A 25,310-nucleotide genomic window follows, 5' to 3' on the forward strand; every position below is an offset into this window, starting at 1 on the left:
GAAGAATTTAGGAACTGACCATGAGAACCGAAATGGTATTTTTCAGTTTTACTTTGAAGAGGGGGGGGAAAAAAGAGAGGGAAAGTTGAAAAGAATTATCAAATTTATCCAGAAAAGTCGCTGGGGTTTTCATAAAACCATAATAAAAGAGCTTCAACCATAGTTTATTTGGAAAGGATTTCGGGTGAAAGGTGCCCGCCTAATTTTCTTAATACTGGGAGTTCTCGAATTACGACCACCATAGGGAACTCAATTTCCATTGTAAAGCAAGACAGCAATGGGGCTTATACACTGTTGTCCTCGTGGATGTTAAATAAGTCATTCCTGGCTTTATGACTTTTCTTTTGACACACAAAAAAAAGTGAACCGCTGCACTTGTTAAGTGAATCAGGCGGTCATTAAGTGAATCAGGCTTTCCCCATTGACTGCTTTTCGGAAGCCAGCTGGGGAGGTCGCAAATGGAGATCACGTGACCCTGGGACTCTGCAACCGTCATAAATGCATCCCGGTTGCCAAGGGCCTGAATTCTTAAAGATCTCCAGTGTTAGAGCAATCATAACTTCTGGAGGCAAGCAGTTCCACTGGTTAATTATTCTCACCTTCAGGAAATCTCTAGGCTGACCCCTCCTTGGGTTAGTTCCCATCCTTCTTGCTTCTTGTCCTGCCTGCAGGTGCTTTGGAGAACAGGTGGAGATCTCAAATACTGGGGGACTGCTGGTCACATCACCCCTTAATCCCTCATTAAACTGGACACCCCCAATTCCAGCAGCCGTTCCTTGTATGTTTTAGCCTCCGGTCCCCCGATCATCTTTGTTGCTCTTCTCTGCACCCTTTCTAGAGTCTCGACATCTTTTTTACATCGTGGTGACCAAAACCGGCTGCAGTATTCCAAGTGTGGCCTTACCAAGGCCTTGTAAAGTGGTATTAGCACTTCACCTGATCTCGATTCTATCCCTCTTGTTAATGCAGCCTAGCACTGTGTTGGCTTTTTTGGCAGCTGCAGCACACGGCTGGCTCCTATTTAAGTGATTGTCCACTCGGACTCCGAGTTACTACTCAGTTACTAGTACATGTAGTTCTCGACTTACGACCACAACTGAGCTCAAAATTTTTGCTATGTGAATTTTCCCCAATTTATAACCTTTCTCACCACAGTTGACTTGGCTTGCAAAAGGGGATCAGGTGACCCTGGGGCACTGCAACCGTCTTAAGTCCGAGTCAGTTGCCAGGCGTCTGAATTTTGATCACCTGACCACAGGGAATGCTGCAAGGGTCGCCAGGGTGAAAAACAGCCATAAGTCCCTTCCTTCAGTGCTGTTGTAACTTCGAATGGTCGCTAAGTGAACTGTTATAAGTCAAGGACTACCTCTGTATGCCAGTTGGCAAACATCCAAGTTTCGATCAAGGAATCACGGGGGATCCTGCAATGGTCGTAAGAGTGAAAAACGCCCCAAAGTGACTTTTTCCAGTGCCGGTCGCTTTGGTCACTAAGTGAACAGTTATAAGTCGAGGACTACCTCTATAGGCAACCAAATTTTGGTCATGTGACCACGGGGATGTTGCAATCGCCTGACCCCAGGGTCCTGCAACCGTGACGAGTCGGCTGACTAGCACCTTGACTTTGATCTCTCACGAGGTCGTTAAGGGTGAAAAATGGGGGTGAGCGACTTTGTTCAGTGCCGTTGTTAACCTCAGACGGTCACTGAATGAGCAGCTGTTAAGTCGAGGACTAGCTATGTAAAACAGTCCCAGGCAGCTTGCAAGATTTAACTTTCTTACTGTAATGTAAATCGCTCTGCACGTTACACCAGCTACAAACCCTCATCATTATTTGTCTCTATAAAATAATAAAGGGGCTTTCCAGGTATTTTCCGTAGCTCCCGATACAGGCAGTCCTCGACTTAGGACCGCAGTTGAGCCCAATATTTCCGTTGCTCAGTGAAACGTTCGTTTAAGTGAGCTTTGCCCCATTTTACGACCCTTCTCGCCACCCTCGTTAGGCGAATCACTGTGGTTGTTAAGTTAGTCACATGGTTGTTAAGTGAACCTGGCTTCCCCGTGGACTTGGCAAGAGTGGATCGTGTGACCCCGGGAGGCTGCGGCTGTCGTAAATATGATCCAGTCTGGCAAGCGTCTGAATTTTGACCATGGGACTGTGGCGAGTGCTGCAAATGGCCGTTAAGTGTGAACAGTGGTCCCGAGTCACATTTTTTTCAGGGCCGGGATATTCAGAACATTCCACCTCTCGCTATGGGGGGTGAACTATTACCCCCCGTAGATAGGGCTCGCAACTTGGGAGTCCTTCTAGATTCACGGCTCACCCTAGAAGACCACATAGGAGCTGTGACTAGGGGGGCCTTCGCTCAGGTTCGCCTGGTGCGCCAGTTGCGGCCCTATCTAAGCCGGGATGATCTATGCACGGTCACTCATGCGCTCGTGACCTCTTGACTAGACTACTGCAACGCTCTCTACATGGGGCTGCCCTTGAGGACCACTCGGAGGCTCCAACTGGTACAGAGTGCAGCCGCGAGAGTTGTGTTGGGAGTCTCCCGATACTCCCATGTTACACCTCTGCTCCGTGAGCTGCACTGGCTTCCAGTTGTCTTCCGGGTGAGATTCAAGGTACTGGTAACGGTGTTCAAAGCCCTCCATGGCATGGGGCCGGAGTACCTCAGGGATCACCTACTGCCGGCGTCAACTTCCCTCCGCCCTGTGCGTTCCCACAGAGAGGGCCTCCTCAGGGTGCCTCCGGTCAGAGAATGTCGGCTGGTGACCCCCAGGGGGAGGGCCTTCTCTGTGGGCGCTCCGGAGCTATGGAATCGGTTGCCGGTGGAGCTCCGGATGACGCCCGACCTTCGCTCCTTCCGTCGCGATCTGAATACACTCTTATTTGAACAAGCCGGCCTGGCCTGAGGGGGGATGGGTTGGGTTTTTATGGTCATTTTTAATATCTGTATTTACTGTTTTTAGTCGGGCATATGTTTAATTTTCTTTTAACTTTTGTATTTTTGTATTTTTTATATATCTGCCCTGTTCACCGCCCTGAGTCCTTCGGGAGAAGGGCGGTATATAAATAAAATTATTAAATTAAATTAAATTAAACTTTGAACGGTCACTAAGTGGCTGTTGTAAGTCAAGGACGGCCTATATTGAGTCGGGCACCTCCGATTCTACAGCTCCACATTGCCTAAGGGTAAAACCTCACTTTCCTCAACACTGAACTGCATTTTACTGAATGTCTCCCTGAAATTTGAAGTCTCACTTCCAAAGTCTCGGTGTCGTTTTTTTTTTTTTGCAAATTCGACGGCTGACTGTGAACTGTGACAAACCCCCCTGTTAATAAGGCTACTTGGGTGAGGCCAGCCGGGGGAGGGGGGGGCTGGTGTGTTTATCAATGCATAGAAATCCTCAAAAGATTTATTATGCTGCTAGTTCTGAACATTTACAGGCAAGAAAATAAAAAATAAAGTTGCGACTTCTTGTAAGGAACAAGGCCGGCATCGTCCTCCCTTCGGCTACACCACGTCCTGGACGGATGGAGGCTTGTTCTTCACCGCGGCTTGGACGGATCCCGGCTTCTTCCTCATTTGCTCGAAGGCGGTCATGGCCCGAGAGTACTTGTGCTTTCGAAGGAGAGAGAGAGAGAGAGAGAGAGAGAGAGAGAGAGAAATGGGAGGTGGTCCTCGACTTACGACCGTTTGTTTAGTGACCGTTTGAGGTTCCAAGGGCACTGAGAGAAAGGGACCGTTTTTCACACTTGACCACCGTCACAGCATCCCCGGGGTCACGTGACCAAAGTTCAGCTCTCTTGGCCACCAACTCGTGTTTATGACGGTCGCGGTGGTCACGTGATCCCCTCTGGCGACCTTCTGACGAGCAGTTAAAGGGGGGAGCTGGATTTACTAAACAGTGGTGATTCACTTAACAATTGGGACAAGAAAGGTCGTAAAACGGGGCAAAATTCACTTAACGACGGTCTCACTTAGCAACATAAAATTTTGGGCTCAGTTGTGGGCAGAGGTTGAGTACCCGCAGGGCCCTGGGCGATTTACCTTGCGGTCCACCTTTGCTTTGGCGTTATAGAAGGAAACAGAAGCTGGGCAGAAAGGCAGAACTTCCTGTTGCATCCGGTCGAATCTCTCTTGCTCGTCTTCGTCCTGTCGGGGGGGGGGGAGAGGGGCAGTGTGAAAGGGGAGGGGGATTCCAAGGAGCAACAGCGCAGACATTTGGGGTGGGGGGGGTACTGTAGCTGGCAGCATGCGAATCGTGGAGGATCGGTTGAGGTTGGCCAACTGTGGGGTCCTGGGTCTCCTTGCAGACGTTTCGTGACCCAACTAGGGAATGTCATCAGGGCTAGAAGGGAGGAGGAGGAGGAGGAGGAGGAGGAGGGAGAAGAAGAAGAAGAAGAAGAAGAAGAAGAAGAAGAAGAAGAAGAAGAAGAAGAAGAAGAAGAAGAAGAAGAAGAAGAAGAAGAAGACGACTGTGGGGTCCTTGGTACTCTCCGAACTGGGTGGTTTCCTTGCAGACGTTTCGTGACCCAACTAGGGAACATCATCAGGGCTAGAAGGGAGGAGGAAGAGGAGGAGGAGGAAGGACTGTGGGGTCCTTAGTGCTCTCTGAGCTTGGAGACCTTCCTTGCAGACCTTTCATGACCCCACTAGGAGACGTGGTCAGTGCTTGAAGGGAGGAGGAGGACTGTGGGGTCCTTGGTGCTCTCAAACTACATAGCATCGCCCTGGCTGCCTGGGGAATCCTAGCGGCTGAATTCCCCCCATCTCAAAGCACGCTGACTCTCCTAAAAAAGTCAACCTGGTGGCTACACCCATTTGAAGTCCACGAGCCTTAAAGATGCTGAGGTTCAGAGACGCTGACTTAAGGCCTCCCGCTCACGAGCAGGAATTTAGGAACAATCGTGGGAAGCCGTGAGTGTGCATTTGTTCACACCTGCACAAGAACATCCCACAACAGTATCCCAGATCAGGAAGCCCCGCCTGACCGTGCTGGGGGGTCTCTGCAGAAGGAACAATTCAGGAGCAGGTTCCCTCCCCCTTAAAAATCCTTCCCTCCCTCTCTGTCTCTCTCTCTCTCTCCACTCCAGCAACTTCCACGGTTTTTCTTCCCTCCAATCAGATTTCCCTGGCTTTGCAGGGCCACAGTAATTTCACAGAATAACAGGGTGGGAAGGGACCTTGGAGGCCTTCTAGTCCAACCCCCCCCACCCCCGCTGAGGCAGGAGACCCTCTACCAGACATGTGAAACTGGCAACGTCACGTGACATCGCGCAAGACGTCGTCGGAGCTTTCCCCCCATTGCCGGCAGTTTGACACCCCTGCCCTGTACCACTTCACACAAACACCTGTCCACCTGTCCACCTTCCACGGACTAATTGCTCTAATGATCAGGAAGCTCCTCCTTGGCAGCTCCAGGCTGCTCCTCCTCCCCCCCCCATGGGTTTTCAGCTGCTCCAAGCCAGCAGGCGGCCCTGGGCGACTTACCAGGGTGAGGACTCTGTTCATGGGGATCATGCCAAGCCTGATGGATCCTCCGGGCCGCAGGGCTTCCTTGACCTCTTCCGGAATCAGGAAGGACTCGTTATACCAGATGTCAAACTCTGTGGCGGGCAGGGGGGGGGGGAGAGGATGGGAGAAGAAGAGCCAGGCTGAGCGAAGCCATTTGTGAGAAGCTGAGAGACCGGAGGGTGTGTGTGTCTGTGTGTGTGTGTGTTTGCTTGCAGTGCCAGGAGGAAAGCCAGGGGAAGCCCACGTGTGAATGGTCTCAAGCTGGAGTGTGTGGGCTACAAGAACCTGGCCACACTGGCTGCGTGTCCCTGGGGATGGTCAGAGAGGGATTCAGGGGTTCTGGGGGGTGGGGGTGTGTGAGAGAGGCCTGGGGTGCTTCCTGTTGGGCAAGGCCTCTAACCCTGGCCCCTCTTGCCTTCCTGGAGTCTAGCTGGGATCCCACCACAGGGAGGGAGGGAGGGAGAAAGGAAGGGAGGAAGGAAAGGAGGAAAGAAGGAAGGAAGGAAAGGAGGAAAGAAGGAAGGAAGGAAGGAAGGAAGGAAGGAAGGAAGGAAGGAAGGAAGAAAGGGCTAGACTACTTCCCGTGTCCTTCTTCCTGGGCCAGGAGGCCTGGCACCACCACCCACCCACCCACCCTCCCACCCTCGAAGGGCCCACCGCTTCTGCAGGCGGGGCAAGGCCTCCGCGCTCAGCACCTGGCCCCACCTGTGAGTAGCCGGTTGCGGCACTGATCCACCAGGCTTTGGCAGTACTGGACCTCGGAGCGGAGGTCCTGCAGCTGGCCGTAATCGTCCCGGTACTGCCTCTTGAGCTCCTTCAGCTTCATCATGAGGAGGAACTCCTCTTCGTCGATGATGATCTGGCCTTCCTCGTTCAGGTACTCGCCTGGAATGAAACGGAGCTCTGAGCTGGAGCAAAAGCCCGCCTCTGCTGGTCTGCTGGCCAGGAGTTCCACCGGCTGCCAAACTGGGATGCCAAGCAAACTTCTCACCCTGTTGCTCCCGCTCCAGTTTTTGGATCTCGAGCGCCTGGTGGGCGGCGTCCATCTCCTGCTTGACCAGGTTGATCCTCTGGATGACCTCGTCGAGTCTCCTCTTGCGGTTGTTCAGGATGCTTTTGTTCTCCTTGAAGATGCGGTTGATCTCGCTGCCGCGTTCGTTCTTGAAGTCCTCAAAGGCCGACGTCCTGGCCGGCGGGGAGCTGCCCCGGGGAGAGAGAGAGAGAGAGAGAGAGACGGACGAGGGGCAAGAATTAGCTCTTTTGTTAACTACAGGTGGTCCTCAACTTACAACCCTTCGCTTAGTGACCGTTCGAAGTTACAACGGCAATGAAAAGAGGGACCTAGGGCTGTTTTTTCACGCTTACAAACGTTGCAACATCCCCAAGCTCACACAATCCAAATCCAGACACTTGGTAAAACTGACTCGTATCTATGATGGGTTGCACGTCCAGGGGCCACGTGATCCCCTTTTGCAACCCTCTGACCTGCAAAGTCAATGGGGGAAGCCAGATTCGCTTAACGACCGTGTTATTAACTTAACGACTGCAGGGATTCACTTAAGAATTGTGGCAGTTTGTAAAACGTGGAAAGCTCACCTAACAACTGTCTCGCTTAGCAAATTTTCGACTCAGTTGTGGTTGTTAAGGCAAGGACTACCTGTAACTGATTGATTCGTTTTCAGGACTGCCCATCTGACCAGGGTGACTCTTGTCAATTTACTACAACTGCGTACTTAATTTATCCTGTTGTTGTCAGTCTTTGCAAGTAGACAGACAAGAAACAGGACCAGATAAACCAATTCTACGTGACTGTAAAACTACATTAACAGAATCTTGCAAGTCATAGAATGACAGAGTTGGAAGGGACCTTGGAGGTCATGTAGTCCAACCCCCTTCTCGAGCAGGAGACCATTACAGAATCACAGAATAAGAGAGTTAGAAGGGACCGTGGAGGTCATCTAGTCCAACCCTCTGCTCAGGTATGAGGCCCTATACCATTTCAGACAAGTGGCTATCCAAACACTTCTTAAAAACCTCCAGTGTTGGATCACCCGTAACATCTGGTGGCACTGGTTGTTCTCACTGCCAAGAAATTCCTCCTTAATTCCAGGCTGCTTCTCTTCTGAGTTAGTTTCCATCCGTTGCTTCTTGTCCGGCCTTCCGGTGCTTTGGAGAATAGCTTGACCACCACCACCCCGCCCCCTTTCCCCCCCCCCTTTATGGCAACTCCTCAAAAGTTGGAACTCTGCTATCCTGTCACCCCTGGTCCTTTGTTTTCCTTAGACTGGCCATACCCAGTTCCCTCAGTGTAGCCTCCAGCCCCCTAATCGTGTTCGTTGCTCTTCTCTGGACGTGGTCTTTCAAGGGTGGTCTCTCTAAAGCGGTACTCACACTTCACGTGACCTTGATGCTGTCCCTCTGTTGGTGTAGCCCAGGACTGCGTTGGCCTTTCTGGCAGCTGCAGCAGATGGCTAAGTCACTGCTGTCCGAAAATACGAATCTCCCACTATCTCTTTTTAAAGCCTGAGAGAGGTTTCCTTCTGCGCCTCTTTCCCCCTCCCTTATACAGCTGTGGGGACCTGCAGCCTCTCATCCGACCGTTCCCTAAGCTGCATCCCTTCGCTCGGTCCCCCGAGGTCTTTCCCACCTACCCTTACACCCATCTACAAACTAGGGAGGGTCCCTTTTGAGTGTCTTTCTCCGCCCGTTATACAGCTCTGGGCTCGGTGGTCTGTTATCGGATGGCCTTCTCTTTTGCCCGACCCTTTTTTTTAGGCCGTCTCCCAAGGTCTTTCCCACGTCCCCGTATACCCATCTACAATCTACGGAGGGTGTCTTTTATCTTTCTTCCCCCCCCCCTCCGTCATACAGCTGTGGGCCCTGCGGCCTCTTATCCGACCAATCCCTAAGCTGCATCCCTTCACTCGGTCCCCCGAGGTCTTTCCCACCTACCTGTATACCCATGTAGAAACTAGGGTGGGTGTCTTTTATCTTTCTTTTTCCCCCTCCGTTATACAGCTGTGGGCCCTGCGGCCTCTTATCCGACCAATCCCTAAGCTGCATCCCTTCACTCGGTCCCCCGAGGTCTTTCCCACCTACCTGTATACCCATGTAGAAACTAGGGTGGGTGTCTTTTATCTTTCTTTTTCCCCCTCCGTTATACAGCTGTGGGCCCTGCGGCCTCTTATCCGACCAATCCCTAAGCTGCATCCCTTCGCTCGGTCCCCCGAGGTCTTTCCCACCTACCTGTATACCCATGTAGAAACTAGGGTGGGTGTCTTTTATCTTTCTTTTTCCCCCTCCGTTATACAGCTGTGGGCCCTGCGGCCTCTTATCCGACCAATCCCTAAGCTGCATCCCTTCGCTCGGTCCCCCGAGGTCTTTCCCACCTACCCTTGCACCCTTCTCCTTTTCAAACTAGGGGGAGTCCCTTTTGAGTGTCTTCCTCTGCCCGTTATACAGCTCTGGGCTCTGCTGTCTCTTATCTGACCCTTTCCCAAGTGGCATCTCTTCCCCTGTTGCCCAGGTTCATTCGTACAAGCTATGGTGTTACACCTCCCTGGTGACGGAAACGCTGTCTCCTGCGCAAAGGGACCACCTGAGCCTAAACTGGGAAGCAAAAAGGAGACCCCCGTGAAAAGCTACCTGGGTCTGATGCTGCTGTCGTCTCTTGGCGCCGACTCAGAGCGATGCGTGTCCAGGCTGGAGGCCTCCTGGTCTCGGAGCAGAGCGTCTTTTCCTTCCTGCTCTTTGGCGGCGGCCGCCACTTGGCTGCGAGATCCCGAAAGCGTATCCAGATCCTTCCCGGAAAGAGGGCTCCCCAGGCCTTCCTTGCGAGCCGTGGGGCTGGAAGGCAAAGAGAGGCGGCCTCAGGGCCTCGGGAGGAGGAGGAGGAGGGGGCGGGCTGTTGGCTGAGCCCAGCCGAGGAGCCTTTGGGGAAGGTGGGCAAAGCCACCCCAGGGCCTCAGAGGCTCCAGCCGGGCAGGGTCTCCCCAGAGGCAGTGGCGGCAGGTCAAAAACTAGGGGACGGTGAGGACGGACAGTCCTCAACTTGCAACCATTCATTTAGTCACCTTCCAAAGTTACAGTAGTTATGATCTGTCTTTGTACTTACACCCATCACAGTATCTCTGAGGGAGGGAGAGCGAGAGGGAAGGAAGGAAGGAAGGAAGGAAGGAAGGAAGGAAGGGGAAAGAGGGAGGGAGGAAGAAATAAAGGAAGGACACAGGGCAGAAAAAGGAAGGAAGGAGGGAAGGAAGGAAGGAATGGAGGGAAGGTAAAGGATGGATGGATGGATGGATGGATGGAGGAACGAAGGGAGGGAGGAAGAAGGAAGGACACACGGCAGGAAAAGGAAGGAGGGAGAGAAGGGAGGGAGGGAGGGGCAGCCACCCAACCTTGTCTGTTCTTTCCCTTTCTTGGCTTTCATTTTCTTGCCAGGCTTGGAGGAGAAAGGGGCCGAGCCGATGCCGAACCCTTGTCCGTCCATTTCTCCAACCAGATGTCCGTCAGCGTCCACTATTCCTGCCTGAGGAGGGCGAAGAGCAGGAGTCAGACTCCTTGGATACTGTGTCTCCACGCTGGACCAGGCCAAACTCTGAGCTTCCGCTTCCCAAACCAGAGTTTGCCTCAAAACGTTTGAAACACAAACAGGACAAGAAACCCCAGCTCCATTTTTAATTCGCTTACCTTCTGAACGGCCGACAGCGTCGCAAAGTCGTTCTTGTCTATGAGGGCGTATTTGCTCCGCAATCTGGCTTCCACTTCCTGGTCTTGTTGGCTAAAAGCAAGACATATGGGCCAGGTGTACATGAGACAGCGAACCACAAAGGCCACAGAATGCGTCCACGTCGCCCATCCTGAACAAAAGGAGTCAACGAACGAAGAAGAGAATTCTTGCAAGGGTTGAACTGTGGGGGTCCTTGCTACTTTGTGAGCTAGGCAGTTTCCTTTCGGACGTTTCATGACCCATCTAGGGAACACCATCAGTGCTAGAAGGGAGGGGGAGGAGGGGGAGAAAGATTGTGGGCTCCTTGATGCTCACTTTCCTTGCAGACCTTTCATGACCCAACTAGGGAACGTCATCAGGGCTAGAAGGGAGGAGGAGAAAGATTGTGGGGTCCTTGGTGCTCTCTGAGCTTGGAGGTTTCCTTACAGACGTTTCAGCCAGAGAACATTCTCAGTAGTAGGAGGGGGAGAGCACCAAGGACCCCACAATCCCCCTCCCTCTCCTCCTCCTCCTCCCCCCTTCCAGCACTGATGATGTTGCCTAGTTGGGTCAGGAAACGCCCGCAAGGAAACCAGCCAAGTTCAGGGAGCCCCAAGGACGCCATATTCCTTTTTTTTCTTCCTCCTCCTCCTCCTCCCTTCTACCCCTGATGATGTTCATGAAACGTCTGCAAAGAAACCACCCCGCTCAGAGGGCACCAGGGACTGCCAAAGAAGTCAGCCAGGTCAGGAGATGACAGAGCTGGACTGACCCAAGCCAGGCCTGGAAGCTAAGCAAGATCAACAGCGATAGATGCTTGGATGGGACACCACCAGGAAATCCAAGGGCCAAAGGCGAGACTGGGAGATAGAAGGAAAACATTCCCGAAGGACTCGCAAATTGGTCAAGAAGAGAGCCGGACTCGGTCCCTTAGGCGCCATCAAGTCAGTGTGGACTGGCTGGGGGATTCTGGGAGTTGAAGTCCACGAGCCTTAAAGTTGCCAATTTTGGAGAACCCTTTTTGACAGGACGGGCAAATTCATACAATGTGGTAAGGCAAGAAGAGACAGCTTCCACCACTGCCGGACCCCCAGCTACTCACCCGATTTTAGTCTGATCTAGCCTGTAGTACAAACTCAGCTGCTTTGGAGTAGACTAAGCCCCTAGCCGCTGGGTTTACGGCCCCCAGAGGACGGTGCCTTGCTGGAACGGTCTTGGGTTCCTGTTGGGGATCAGACTCGGGGAACCCCCCCCATCCCTGCTTCTCAAGCAGAGGGTGCCCCCTCCCTTTGGATGGAGCTTTCAGCAGTGGCCCCTTTGATCTCTGAAGCATCTATGACGTCACAAGTACAAGAGCCCCATGACCCTCATGGATCGAAGAATGGAGGCAGGCACGAGGCTGCCAGTCCGTACCCACCAGGCCTTCCTTAGTTCCCATCTTTTTGGGACTGACTCTCTCTCTCTCTCTCTCTCTCTCCATCTCCATCCATCTGCCTTACTCCTCATCTACTTATCCATCATTTATATACTATGACTTGACTTCTTTATCTATGCATATTAACTATCTCTTTATCTCTATCATCTCTATCCTTTAACTATTATCTATCCCTTATCTATCATTTGTCTGGTCTACCACTTGTCACTGCATATCTCTCTTTCATTTATCTATTATCTATCATCTCTATCCTTTATCTATTATCCATCTCTTATCTATCCATCTTTCTCTCCCTCTATCATTTAACTATTATCTATCCCTTATCTATCATTTGTCTGGTCTACCACTTGTCATTGTATATCTCTCTTTCATTTATCTATTATCTATCATTTATCCTTTATCTATCTTTATTATCTATGTAAATAACTATCGTATTGATTTTATTTCTTTATTCATTTTCATTCATTCATGAGAAAAGCACATCTTCCTTCCCCTGTCCTGACCACTTCCTACAGGGGGAGGATCGAGAGCATCCTGTCATATAGCATCACAGTCTGGTTTGGAAGCATCATTGCTTCAGACAGGAAGGCAGTGCAGAGAGTGGTGAGGACGGCCGAAAAGATCATGGGCAGTTCCCTCCCTCCCATTCAGGACGTGGCACAGAAGCATTGCTTGAGCAGGGTCCGTAAGATTGTCTGGGACACCACACACCCTCTTCACAACCTGTTTTCCTCGTTCCCTTCTGGGAGGTGGGGGCTTCGTGGTACCCATAGCGGAACATCCAGATTCAGCCATCGTTTCATTCCATACAGCATTAATCTTGTGAACTTTCAGCCTTCCTCCTTCCGTTATGTATTTAAGATGGACAGTATTTAATATTTATTTATTATGTACAGTATATGTAGGGGTGTGGGTCTATACATATGTTGTATGTAGTATGCTTTAGGTGTGTGTCATGTATGTTTTCCACTTTGAGAGCGGGCAACCAAATTTCATTTTTGATGTATGCCGTTGTCCTCACAGTAAAAAAAAGACAATAAAGGTTATCTTACCTTACCTTACCATTCATTTATTACCTCTCTTTGTGTTTGTCTTTCTCTCCTATCTTTCAGGGTTTTTAAAAAAAATACGGCCCATACTTTCACTGTGTTCAAAAATTCAGTAAATACAACTCTTGGCTCCTGCCGGAGCTCCTCCCAGACCAAGGAACCCTAACCCTCTAGCCGTCAGACTTTGTGCTCTATTTACAGACGTTTTGGAGGTATCGGAATAGATGATCTCCCAAGAGATCATTTTTCTGCTAAATCCATTCTGCCCAAAGGGAATTTTTTATTTTTTGGCTAGAAACTTTCAAAATCAGGCCCGTAAGCCATGATCGTGTTGCTGTGGATGGGCGGGGGCATGGGCGTGCGTGTGGGGCAATCAAAATTTTAAAACTGGGGAGGGTAAGTATCTTTGGGGGCATCTGTCATAACTCTGGACAGTTGCTAAGCGAACGGTCATTAAGTGAGGACTGCCTGCATTCGCCAGCCCTTACCTTAAGATGATTTTGAACTGGTTAAAAACCTCCTGGATTTGACGGATGCTGGCGATCTGTGGAAGAAAAGGAAGAAGCAGGGAGAGGCCCGTCTCGTTGTGAGCCCAGGATAATCCTTCATGTTGGCGCCAGGAATTACCCACAAAACATCGCTCATAGTACAAAGCTGGCTTTTTTTTAAATAAATAAGTAAATCAGAGATTCCCAAAGCGAAAAGAAGCAAACTCTTTGCCTTGGGGTGTATCCAGTGATTCTGTTCTCAGTCCCGTTCGTGGATTCAGCTGCCAGCCACTTAGATCTACTTTGAACTACTAAACGATCCCTGCCCTGGGTGGTTTTGAATCCACACCAAAGGGTGCTGCCAATTTAAACACAGGAGTGCAGTCCCATAAATCCCACCCAGCCTCAGCAATTTTGAGAGGAGTGGGCTTCAGCTCCCAGAATTCCCCAGCCAGCCTAGCTATGGATTGTTCTGACAAGAAGGGCTTGGCTGGGGAATTCTGGGAGCTGAAGCCCACTCCTCTCAAAATTGCCAAGGGGATGCTTCAGCCCCTCCGTGGGGATAGATTTCCCACACCGGATACAGGCGACCCTCGACTTAACCACCATAACTCAGCCCCAAATTCCTGCTGCTAAATGAGACATTTGTTAAGTCCGCTTTGGCCCATTTTACGACCTTTCCTGCCACGGTTACTAAGCGGATCCCTGCAGTTGTTAAGTTAGTAATATAGTCGTTAAGCGAATCTGGCTTCCCCATTGACTTTGCTTGTCAGAAGGTCACAAAAGGGGATCACGTGACCCCAGAGATCACCGAGACCGTCATAAATATGAACCAGTTGCCAAGTGTCCGAATTTTGATCACATGACCGGGGGGAGAGTGGGGGGGGGAAATGCTGCAACAGTCGTAAGTGTGAAAAACAGTCATGAATCAGTGTCGTTGTAATTTCAGTCACTAAATGAACTATTGTAAGTCGAAGATTTCCCAGACTGGTTATTTGAGGCTAGAATTCTAGTCCTGCCTGGGGCACAAAGCCACCTGGGTGACTCAGAGCCAGCCACCTTCTCTCAGCCCTAGAAAGGAAGCAATGGCAAATCACCACTGGGAAACCTTGGGAATCAGATAGGCTTGAGCAGAAGGGGGTAAAAATAAGTATCCAAACCCTCTGGAGAACTTAAACGTTCTTCACAACCGCAAGTGAGCGACTCACATCCAGCTCGTCAATGGTGCCCTCCAGAAACCGGCGGACTTGAGAGTTGATTTCCGCGATCTGAATTTCATTCATGGGCTCGTAGGTCACCGGCGGGTGGTTGAGCTAAAAGTGGAAGATGGAAGGGTGGATCAAATCAAGAAGGCCCGAGCCAATTCCCCTCTTCTCTCTCCTCAGTGCCAGCCTCTACTTAATTGCCTCAACCGAGGCTGCCAGGTGGAACAGGGAAGGGTCCCTGGAGGTCTTCTAGTCCAACCCCCTGCTCAAGCAGGAGACGCTGTACTTATCCGGTGGGTCCACTTTCTTCTTAAAGGCCTCCAGTTTGCCACTGAACTTTATCTAGTCCGGCCCAGGTGCAAACTGCCCCGCAGGGAAGATGGGCATGAAGCGCAAAGAACTCTCCCACACCTGAAGAATTCAACTGGCTACTTTACTGCTTAACGGCTACAGGTAATCCTCGTCTTACGACCACTGACTGAGCCCAAGATTTCTGTTGCTAAGCGAGACATTTGTTAAGTGCCCCATTTTCAGACCTTTCTTGCCGCAGTTGTTAAGGGAAATCCCTACAGTTGTTCAGCTAGTAACACGGCTGTTAAATGAATCTGCCTTCCCCATTGACTTTGCTGCCCGGTAAGCTGCAAAGGGGGATTTTATATGACCCCGGGATGCTGCAACCGTCATAAATGTGAGTCAGTTGCCAAGTGTCTGAATTTTGATCAGGTGACCATGGGGATGCTGCGACGGTCGTAACTGTGAACAACGGTCGTAAGTCCCCTTTTTTCAGGGCAGTTGTAACTTTAATGGTCACTAAGTGAACTGCTGCAGCCAAGGAAGGGCCAGCGGTAGGAATCTCCTCAGTTTGCAGCTGGGACAGGCTAGGTAAGGTTCAGCGGCACTCAACGCAGGCCAGACTTGGCTCCTTTGTGCCTATGTAAGGATGCCAGACTAATTCCCCGCTTGGCTCCTCCCCCTCTCTTGACAGCTAATGGGGAGCTTGGCAGACATCTCTGGCACGCAGAGGAGAAGGCCGATCCGCTGGGATCACGTCATCAGCCCATCCTAGGTGGTGGCGTCTTACCAAACTGTTGTGCATCGCCAACTCTTCCTTCAGGTAGAGGACCTCTTTTTCCAAGTTCTTCACCATCCGCTAAGCAGACAAGAATGGCATGGACTAAGCGGTAGGAAAGTCAAAGTCAAGGGCTGCCCAAAGATGTGATCAGACTCCCAGGAAATACAACTAGCATCCTTCGTCCTCTAACCAAGATAAGGGACTATGAGGATGCCCTGATCATCACTGCACTGATGACATTGTTTAGGTTGGTAATGAAAGGTCTGTAAGAGAACAACCAAGCTCAGAGAGCACCAAGGACCCCACAGTCCTCCCCTTCCCCCTCCCTGCAAATCCCCCTCCCTTCTAGCAGTGATGACGTTCCCTAGTTGGGTCATGAAACGTCTGCAAGGAAGCAACTAAGTTCAAAGACCATCAAGGACCCCACAGTCTCCTCCTCTCCTCTCTTCTCCACATCCTCTCCACTTCCCCCACTCTGTTCTAGCCGTGAAGATGTTACTTAGTTTGGTAATGAAATATCTGCAAGAAACAAAATTCAGAGAGCACCAAGGACCCCTCAGTCCTCCTCGTCTTCTACTCCACAAACCTTCTTCCCTTCTAGCATTAATGATATTCACAAAAAAACCACCAAGCTCAGAGAGGATCAAGAACCCGTTTTTTTTGTCCTCGTCCTCGTCCTCGTCCTCCTCCTCCTCTTCCTCCTCTTTGCAAACCTCACTCCCTTCTAGCACTCATGATAATGCCCTTGTGTTGATATTCAGATTTCTATCTCTGTTTTTTTTCACCCAGTCACTCCTTTCAGATTGCAGAAACATCGCAAGAGGACATACCTCCGAGTCTATTTTTTCGTTGACAAACGGCACGGTAGTCACCCACTTCATTCTGGTGGCAAAACGAAGTGTAGACAACTGGAAAAAACATGAGCATCATCCTATTTGTCACAGTCCTGTTTATTTTTGGCTCCCAACAGTTTGTATTAGAGGTAATTGGCATACAAAAGTGTACTGGCGGATAGTCCTTGACTTACGACCACAAGTGAACACAAAATTTCTGTTGCTAAGCGAGAGAGTTGTCAATTGGTTTGTCCGGTTTTGCCACCTTTCTTGCCCCAATAATTCAGTGTATTATTGCAGTTGTTAAGTTTGTAACAGGGTTGTAAAGTGAATCCGGCTTCCCCATGGCTTGAGGTCAGATAGCCGCAAAAAGGGATCACATGTTTGTTTTTTTAAAATTCCATTTATATCCCGCCCTTCTCCGAAGACTCAGGGCGGCTTACAAGCTTAGCAGTAGCCTTCATCCTATGTCTATGCCTGCTTATTAGGGCTTTCGCCCCCCCCCCCAAGCGGCATTATTACAAAGTCAGCTTATTGCCCCCAACAATCTGGGTCCTCATTTTACCTACCTCGGAAGGATGGAAGGCTGAGTCAACCTTGAGCCTGGTGGGACTCGAACCTGCACTAATTGCAGGCAGCTGGTGTTACTTAAGGAGGCCTTAGCCCACTGCTCCACCAAGGCTCTGTTCCGGGACTCTGCAACCGCCATAAATATGAACCAGTTGCCAGGCATCCAAATTTTGATCACGTAACTGCAGGGATGCCGCAACAGTCGTAAGTGTGAAAAACAGACATAAATCCTTTTTTTTTTCCACCGCTGTTATAACTTTGGTCCGTAAACAAACTGCGGTAAGTCAAGAACTACCTGCATTGTGTTTTCTCAGACTGTCCGATAACCAGGCTATTATTATCTGTGTTATTATTTCCTCAATTTGCAAAGTTTCTAGTTGAAATATTATTATTTTTAAAAATAAAAATAAAAATAGGAAGTCACTGGAAAACACCATGCTCCTTGTACTGTGTGGGGTGGAAGACTTCATATTTTGCTCCGTATCCAAAATAGGTCTCCAAACATTCCAGCTAAGCGTTCCTGAGACGGTGGCTTACAAGCCTGGAATGGTAGCTTAAATCTCTGAAGATGCTCAGGCCCCACCTAGGTCCATAAAATGCAAGGGGAGGGGAGGCAGGCAATTCGGGAAGAAAGGATGTGCGTGTGGGGGGAGGGAAACGGGGGGGGGGGGGAGGAAGAGGAGGAGATGAGCTGATAAGCCAGCCGCCAAGGACGTTATGCCAGAACAAGGCGCCAGTCATGAAAGCCATTCCCAAAACATTGAAAGGAAATACTATCGGACACTGGTGAACTAACTGGTCAAGGCGGTGGGTGGGGGTGGAGCAGGGGAAAGGGGAAAAATGCAACCTTTCTGAGGGAATACTCAGTCACCACTTGACTTTAGTAAAAAGAGCCTTGTCTTCCTTCCCTTAAACGCCTGAGACAGGGCAGATCCGACATTTACCGTTTCCGCAATGTGAACGGACTCACTGCAGATGTTAGCCACAAGGACAGTGTTGCAGTTCCCACCTAGGAAAGAAAAAAGGAAAGAAAAAGGAAGGGCTCCTTAAGAGAGCGGATGAGTCACATCTCCGGCCTCCCTGCTCTGGTGGGGCTGATGGATGTGACTGGGAAAAGGTGGTCCTTCAGACAAGAGGGAGGGAGCCACCACGGAGAAGTCCCTTCTTCCGGGTCCCACCAGATGGACCTCCTTGAGGGACAAGACCCATAGCATCTCCGGCCTCCTCGCTCTGTTGGGTCGGGCGGATGGGACCGGGAAATGGCGGCCGTTCAGACAACCTGCCCCTGCCCCATGCAGAGCTTTGAAGGTGACAACCGGCACCCCAGACTGGACCCAGAGGGAAACAGGCAGCGCCTGCAGGAGAAGTGATACAAAACCATGGAGGCCTCCGAATTTTGAACCGACTGGATCTCTGGACACTTTTCAAGGGCCGCCCCATGTGAAGCGCGTTGCAGCACAGGCAGTCCTCAACTTATGACCGCAACTGAGGCCAAAATTTCCCTTGTGAGACAGCTTTTCAGCTTTGCCCCATTTTATGACCCTTTCTTGCCACAGTTGTTAAGTGAATCATTGCAGTTGTTAAGTCAGTCACACACAGTTGTAAAGTGAACCTGGCTTCCCCAATGGTCTTGCTGGTCAGAAAGTCGCCAAAGGGGAATCATGTGACACCCCCCCTGGGACGCTGCAGCCGTCATAAATACAAACCAGCTTCTATTCTATTTTATTCAATATTCCATTCCATATTTTCTATTCTATTCTATTCTATTCTATTCTATTCTATTCTGTTCTGTTCTGTTCTGTTCTATTCCATATTTTCTATTCTGTTCTGTTCTGTTCTATTCCATATTTTCTACTCTACTCTACTCTATTCTATTGCTATTTCTTATTCTATTCTATTCTGTTCTGTTCTATTCTATTCTATTGTTCTGTTCTGTTCTATTCCATATTTTCTACTCTATTCTATTGCTATTTCTTATTCTATTCTATTCTATTCTGTTCTGTTCTGTTCTGTTCTGTTCTGTTCTGTTATTTCTTATTCTGTTCTATTCCATTCCATATACTCTACTCTACTCTACTCTATTCTAATTCTATTCTATATTCTACCCTAACCCTAACCCTATCCTGTTGTTTCCCATATATTGACTGCCATCCTGGCACTGTTGAACAGACTGCTGCACCCAAGTATCAATTGCGCTTACATTAAACCAGGCTTCGTCTGACAATCTAGCTTCGTTATAACCCTGGAAGGGAGTCATCCAAGTTTCACAGGGGTCTGAATCTGGGTCTTCCCCACACAGGTCCCTACCTAAGGAATCCTTCAAGGTGTAAGTCAGCTTGCTCTGCCGAAAGGGGACGTGATCCCGGCTACAGTCCGACAAGGCGATGACCACCTGCTCCAGGAACGAGAGCGATTTGTTGATGTAAGTTGCTTCCTTCAATCCAAAGCCTTCCGACTGTTTAAAAAGTAAATGTTGATCAAAGGATCTGAAAGGGTACAAGTAGTCCTCGTCTTACAACACTTCATTTAGTGACCCTCAGAAGTTACAATGGCCCCTAAAAAAGGGACTTATGTCCGTTTTTCACACTTACGAGGCTTGTAACATGCCCATGGCCACCTGACCCCAAATCTGGACTCTTGACAGGTGGCTTGTGTTTATGACGGTTGCAGCGTCCCGGGGTCACACGGTCCCCTTTTGCGACCTTCTGACAAGTCAAGAAAGGTCGTAAAGCGGGGGCAAGACTCACTTCAGAACTGCCTCACTTAGCCAAAGAAATTTTGAGCTCCGTTGTGATTGTAAGCCGAGAGCTGCCTGTACTGAGAATTTTATTATTATATATAATAGTGCAAAAAAATATTTTTTTAATACAGTTAGCCCCCAACTGGCAACTACAATTGAGCTCAAAATTTTTGTTAGTTTTGCCCCACTTTACGACCTTCCTTGCCACGCTTTTTAAGTGAATCACTTCAATGGTTAAGTTAGCAACAGGTTGTTAAGTGAATCTGGCTTCCCCACTGTCAGGATGATCACGTGACTCTGGGACACTGCGACCGTCATAAATATGAACCAGTTGCAAAGCTGGTTGAATTTTGATGATGTGAACACAGGGATGTTGCCAAGGTCGTTAAGTGTGAAAAACGGCCATCGGTCCTTTTTTCCAGTGCTGTTGTAAGTTTGAAAAGTGACTAAGCGAATGATTGTAACTTGAGGACTAGCTGTCAATATAATAGACAAGAGATTTGGGAAGTACTCAATAGGTAGATAAAAGGCGAAATGTTGTCTAAATACCTGGCTGATTATGCAATAAACCAAAATAATAATAATTTATTGAATTTATATCTGCCCAACTCACAGTGACTCTGGCTACCTGAGGGTACAGGTAGTCCTCGACTTACGACAGTTCATTTAGTGACCAATGAAAGTTACAAGGCACTGAAAAAAGTGACTTGCGACCGTTTTTCGTACTTACGACCACTGCAGCATCCCCGTGGTCATGTGATCAAAATTCAGACGTTTGGCAACGGGCTCACACTTATGACGGTCGCAATGTCCCGGGGTTATGTGATCCCCTTTTGCAACCATTTGACAAGCAACGTCAACAGGGGAAGCCGGATTCACTTAACGACCACGTGACTAACTTAAGAACAGCAGTGATTCACTTAACAACTGAAAGGCAAAAGGTCACTTAACTAACCTCTTGGAAATTCTGGGATCAAGTTTGGTCGTAAGTCAAGGATCACCTGTAGTTCCCCATTTGAAAGCAGCTTCAAGAACTCAAAAGGTAACTTTTTATTTTCTTACTTTGCTCTTCGACAGCCTCTCGGAGCCCGCGAGATCAACCAGGTTAATCTTAGAGGTGACGTATCTGGCATCGGAAAGCATTCTGGAGTGACACTGAAGGAAGAGATCAGAAATTAGGGTTTAAAAAATGACGACGCTTTGAATCACAGGTTGCGGAGGCTTTGGGAGCCAACCTGAAGCGCTTAACTGTTCCGGAGTGCTGGCAATTTTTTAACAAAGCAGAATAACAGAGTTGGAGCTCTTGCTCAAGCAGGGGGGCCCTATACCAGGGGCAGGCAGCCTTGCCTCTTTTATGACTGGTGGACTTCAACTCCCAGAATTCCTGAGCCAGCCTGGCTCAGCTTGGAAACCTCTCCATTTCTCCTCAGCATGGCTGGCTGAGGAATTCTGGGAGTTGAAGTCCACCAGTCATAAAAGAGCCAAGGTTGCCTACCCCTGGCCTACATCATTTCAGACAAATGCTTGTCCAGTCTCTTCTTAAAAACCTCCAGTGTTGGATCGTTCCAGAAGTGTTTCCAGTGGTTAATTGTCCTCACTGTTAAGAAGTTACTGCTTAATTCCAGGTTGCTTCTCTCCTTGATTAGTTTCCATCCGTCATTTCTTCTCTTGCCTTCTGGTGCTTTGGAGAATAAGCTGACCCCGTATTCATTGTGGCGTCCCCTCAAATACTGGACCACTGCGCTCTCTCTCTCTCTCTCTCTCTCTCTCTCTCTCTCTCTCTCTCTCTCTCTCTCTCTCTCTCTCTCTCTCTCACACACACACACACACACACACACACACACACACAGTCCTTCTTTTCTCTAGACTAGCCAAATGCAATTCCTGTAACTGTTCTTCACATGTTTTGTCTCCAGGCCTTTAATCATCTTAGTTGTTCTTGTCTGCATTCTTTCTAAAACCCCAACATCTTTTTTTTATCATATGGTGGCCAAAACTGGGTGCTGTATTCCAGAGGTGGCCCCACTAAGGCTTTATAAAGCAGTACTAAGGCTTCACGTGATCTTGATTCTATCCCTCCGTTAATGCAGCCAAGGATCGCATTGGCTTTTTTGGCAGCTGCAGCATCTGGCTGGTTTGTATTTAAGTGATCGTCCCCTAGGACTCCGAGGTGCCTCTCACAATTAAGCCACGTTTCACAGGTACTGACCTCGATGTATATGGTGAAGATGCAGTGCGACCTGGAAGAATGTTTATTCAGAGCATGTTGACCCACAGATCTGTTAGTGTCACCCTAGTAGAGAAGGGAACAATGGAGGCGGAAATTGGGAGAAAATTCATTTATTCGGCACCGCTTCTGAAATGGAATTAAAAAGGAATTGCTATCCAATGGCCCTGAGGTGCGTACAAATGCAATAGCGGTAGACCTCGACTTATGACAGCTTAATGACCATTGGAAGTTACGACAGATCCTCACTCTTTAACAACTGTTGCAATGTCCCCAGAGTCACCTGATCAGAATTCAGGCACTTGGCAACTGGTGTGTATTTACAAAGTTGATCATTTGATCAACATCTGCAACTGTGTGTGTGTGTTCTGACAAGCACAATCGGAGAAGCCAGATTAACGACCATGATTCATTTAACAACTGCAGGGATTTGCTTAATAACTCAGGCCTGACTCACTTAACAATGACTTCGCTTAGCAATGGAAAGTCTGCTCCCTGACTGTGGCCGTAAGTCGAGGACTACCTGTACTGGCACAGCAGTGGCGGACTGGCTAGCAGACCGGATGCATTGCTGGTTTGTATAAATGCCACTGAGGGTGGAACTCCTTGTTGTGGAACAGGACTTCCACATTCTAGGGGAGTTTCCTAAAGAAATTATCAGAGCTATACAGCTACACAGAGGACATACCTGTATAGTCCTCAACTTACAACCCCAACCGAGCTCCAAATTTCCATTGCTAGGTGAGGCACAGTTGATAAGTGAATTCTGGCCCTTTTTACAACCTTCCTTGCCACCGTTGTTAAGTGAAACACCACAGTTAGCCACTCGAGTGTAAAGTGAATCTCGCTTCCCCCATTTGACTTGGCTTCTCAGACGGTCGCAAAAGGGGATCCCGTGACCCACGGGGACACTGCAACCGTCGTAAATGCAAGTCGTTTGCCCAGAGTCTGAATTTTGATCACATGATGGCGGGGATGCCGCGACAGCTGAGTCACTTTTTTCACTGACATTGTAACCTTGAACGGTCCTTAAACGAACGGCTGTAAGTCAAGGTCGACCTGCATGGCCTCCTCTGCAAAGTTGCTACTACCCCTTGCAAACGGAAAAATCCCAGTGGTTGTTTTACTGTTGTAATGCTTAATGTTTTTAATTTTTTAAATGGTTTAGCTGCTTTGTATGCTTCTTTTTATGACTGGGCAGCGATCAAATGAAAAGAGTGCCGGTTTTCCCACCTCAAACAAGAAATTTAAGGCAATTTCTTCGTTGGGAGCAGGGTGGATGGAGAGGCCTTTGACGGAAACCCCATGGGGACTCTCCACGATGGATAGCGGGAGGTCGCTGTCCAAGCCAAGACGGAGCGAAGGGAGGAGGTCCAAGATGGTCTCATTGTGAATCTCCAGGTAAGAAACCCGGACGGTGATCAGCCGGTTGCTGTGCTCCTCCATGGACTGGAACACCTGCAGTGAAAAGCAGCCGATTGGAATTCTATCTATCCGCCTGTCTGTCTATCTCCATCCATCCATCCATCCATCCATCTCTATCATCTATTGAGCCTTGGTGGAGCAGTGGGCTAATGCCTCCTTAAGTAACACCAGCTGCCTGCAATTAGTGCAGGTTCGAGTCCCACCAGGCTCAAGGTTGACTCAGCCTTCCATCCTTCCGAGGTAGGTAAAATGAGGACCCAGATTGTTGGGGGCAAGAAGCTGACTTTGTAATAATGCCACTGGGGGGGGGAGGCGAAAGCCCTAATAAGCAGGCACATACATAGAATGAAGCCTATTGCTAAGCACATTGATTTGTGCTTTAGATTGTAAGCCGCCCTGAGTCTTCGGAGAAGGGCGGGATATAAATGGGATTAAAATAAATAAAATAAATAAAATAAATCCATCTCCATCCATCCATCCATCCATTCATTCATCCATCATCCCATCATCTCTAGCCATCCATTCATCCATCTCCATCCATCCATCTATCATCTATCCATCTCCATCTATCTCCATCCATCCATCTCATCCATCATCTATCCATCTCCATCCATCCATTCATCCATCCATCTCCATCCATCCATCTCTATCCATCCATCCATCCATTCATCCATCCATCCATCATCTATCCATCTCCATCTATTCATTCATCCATATCCATCCATCTCTATCCATCCATCTCCATCCATCCATCTCCATCCATCCATCTCTATCCATCCATCTCCATCCATCCATCCATCATCCATCCATCTCCATCCATCCATCTCCATCTATCCATCCATTCATTCATCCATCTCCATCCATCCATCCCTCTATCCATCCATCCATCCATCCATCTATCATCTATCCATTTCCATCCATCCATTTCCATCCATCCATCTCTCTCCATCCATCCATCCATCCATCTCCATCCATCCATCTCCATCTATCCATCCATTCATTCATCCATCTCCATCCATCCATCCCTCTATCCATCCATCCATCTATCATCTATCCATCTCCATCCATCTATCCATTTCCATCCATCCATCTCCATCCATCTCCATCCATCCATCAACTATCCATCTCCATCCACCCATCTCCATCTATCCATTCATTCATCCATCTCCATCCATCCCTCTATCCATCCATCCATCCATCTATCATCTATCCATTTCCATCCATCTCCATCCATCCATCAACTATCCATCTCCATCCACCCATCTCCATCTATCCATCCATTCATTCATCCATCTCCATCCATCCATCTCCATCCATCCATCATCTATCCATCTCCATCCATCCATTCATTCATCCATCATCTCTATCCATCCATCCATCATCTATCCATCTCCATCTATCTCCATCCATCCATCTCATCCATCATCTATCCATCTCCATCCATCCATCCATTCATCCATCTCCATCCATCCATCTCTATCCATCCATCCATCCATCCATCATCTATCCATCTCCATCCATTCATTCATCCATCTCCATCCATCCATCTCTATCCATCCATCTCCATCCATCCATCCATCTCCATCCACCCATCATCCATCCATCCATCTCCATCCATCCATCCCTCTATCCATCCCTCCATCCATCCATCCATCTCCCTCCCTCCCTCCCTCCCCTTTCTTCCCATCTATCTCCCTAAATCCTGCCTACCTACCCACCCACCCATCCATCCACAGTTCGTTAAGGGAATCCCTTCAGCTGTTAAGTTACTGACAAGGTTGTGAAGTGAATCTGGCTCTCCCCCCCATCGACTTTGGTTGTCAGAAGGTCGCAAAAAGGGATTGTGTGAGCTCAGGGCACTGCGACCGTCATAAACATGAGTCAGTTTCCCAGTGTCCAATTTTGACCACATGACTATGGGGAATGCTCCAACAGTCGTAAATGTGAAAAACAGTCATAAGTCTCTTTTTTCAGGGCTGCGGTAACCTGGAGTGGTCACTAAATGAACTCTTTTAAGCCGGGGACTACCTGTATCCTGC

At 49.1% G+C, this 25,310-nt stretch overlaps 1 protein-coding gene across 2 annotated transcripts in view; it reads right to left on the reverse strand.

Annotated features, from left to right (window-relative positions):
• Positions 1-3,405: 3,405 nt before the first annotated feature.
• Positions 3,406-25,310, reverse strand: part of KIF9 (kinesin family member 9) — a 31,394-nt gene continuing 9,489 nt past the window's right edge. For both annotated transcript variants that reach the window (XM_081344211.1, XM_081344212.1), the window contains exons 5-21: positions 23,080-23,304; positions 21,829-21,912; positions 20,682-20,774; positions 19,187-19,334; positions 17,824-17,888; positions 16,307-16,384; positions 15,486-15,554; positions 14,408-14,512; positions 13,200-13,255; positions 10,209-10,299; positions 9,917-10,047; positions 9,165-9,365; positions 6,511-6,719; positions 6,225-6,404; positions 5,496-5,611; positions 4,053-4,157; positions 3,406-3,623 (exon numbers count right to left, since the gene is read on the reverse strand). In XM_081344211.1, the coding sequence (XP_081200337.1) occupies positions 3,516-3,623; positions 4,053-4,157; positions 5,496-5,611; positions 6,225-6,404; positions 6,511-6,719; positions 9,165-9,365; positions 9,917-10,047; positions 10,209-10,299; positions 13,200-13,255; positions 14,408-14,512; positions 15,486-15,554; positions 16,307-16,384; positions 17,824-17,888; positions 19,187-19,334; positions 20,682-20,774; positions 21,829-21,912; positions 23,080-23,304 (2,064 nt within the window). In that variant the 3' untranslated portion in view covers positions 3,406-3,515. The remainder of the gene's footprint in view (positions 3,624-4,052; positions 4,158-5,495; positions 5,612-6,224; positions 6,405-6,510; positions 6,720-9,164; positions 9,366-9,916; positions 10,048-10,208; positions 10,300-13,199; positions 13,256-14,407; positions 14,513-15,485; positions 15,555-16,306; positions 16,385-17,823; positions 17,889-19,186; positions 19,335-20,681; positions 20,775-21,828; positions 21,913-23,079; positions 23,305-25,310) is intronic.

This window comes from Vipera berus, assembly GCF_964194415.1.
Source record: "Vipera berus genome assembly, chromosome: Z".
In the NCBI taxonomy this organism is placed as follows: Eukaryota; Metazoa; Chordata; class Lepidosauria; order Squamata; family Viperidae; genus Vipera; species Vipera berus.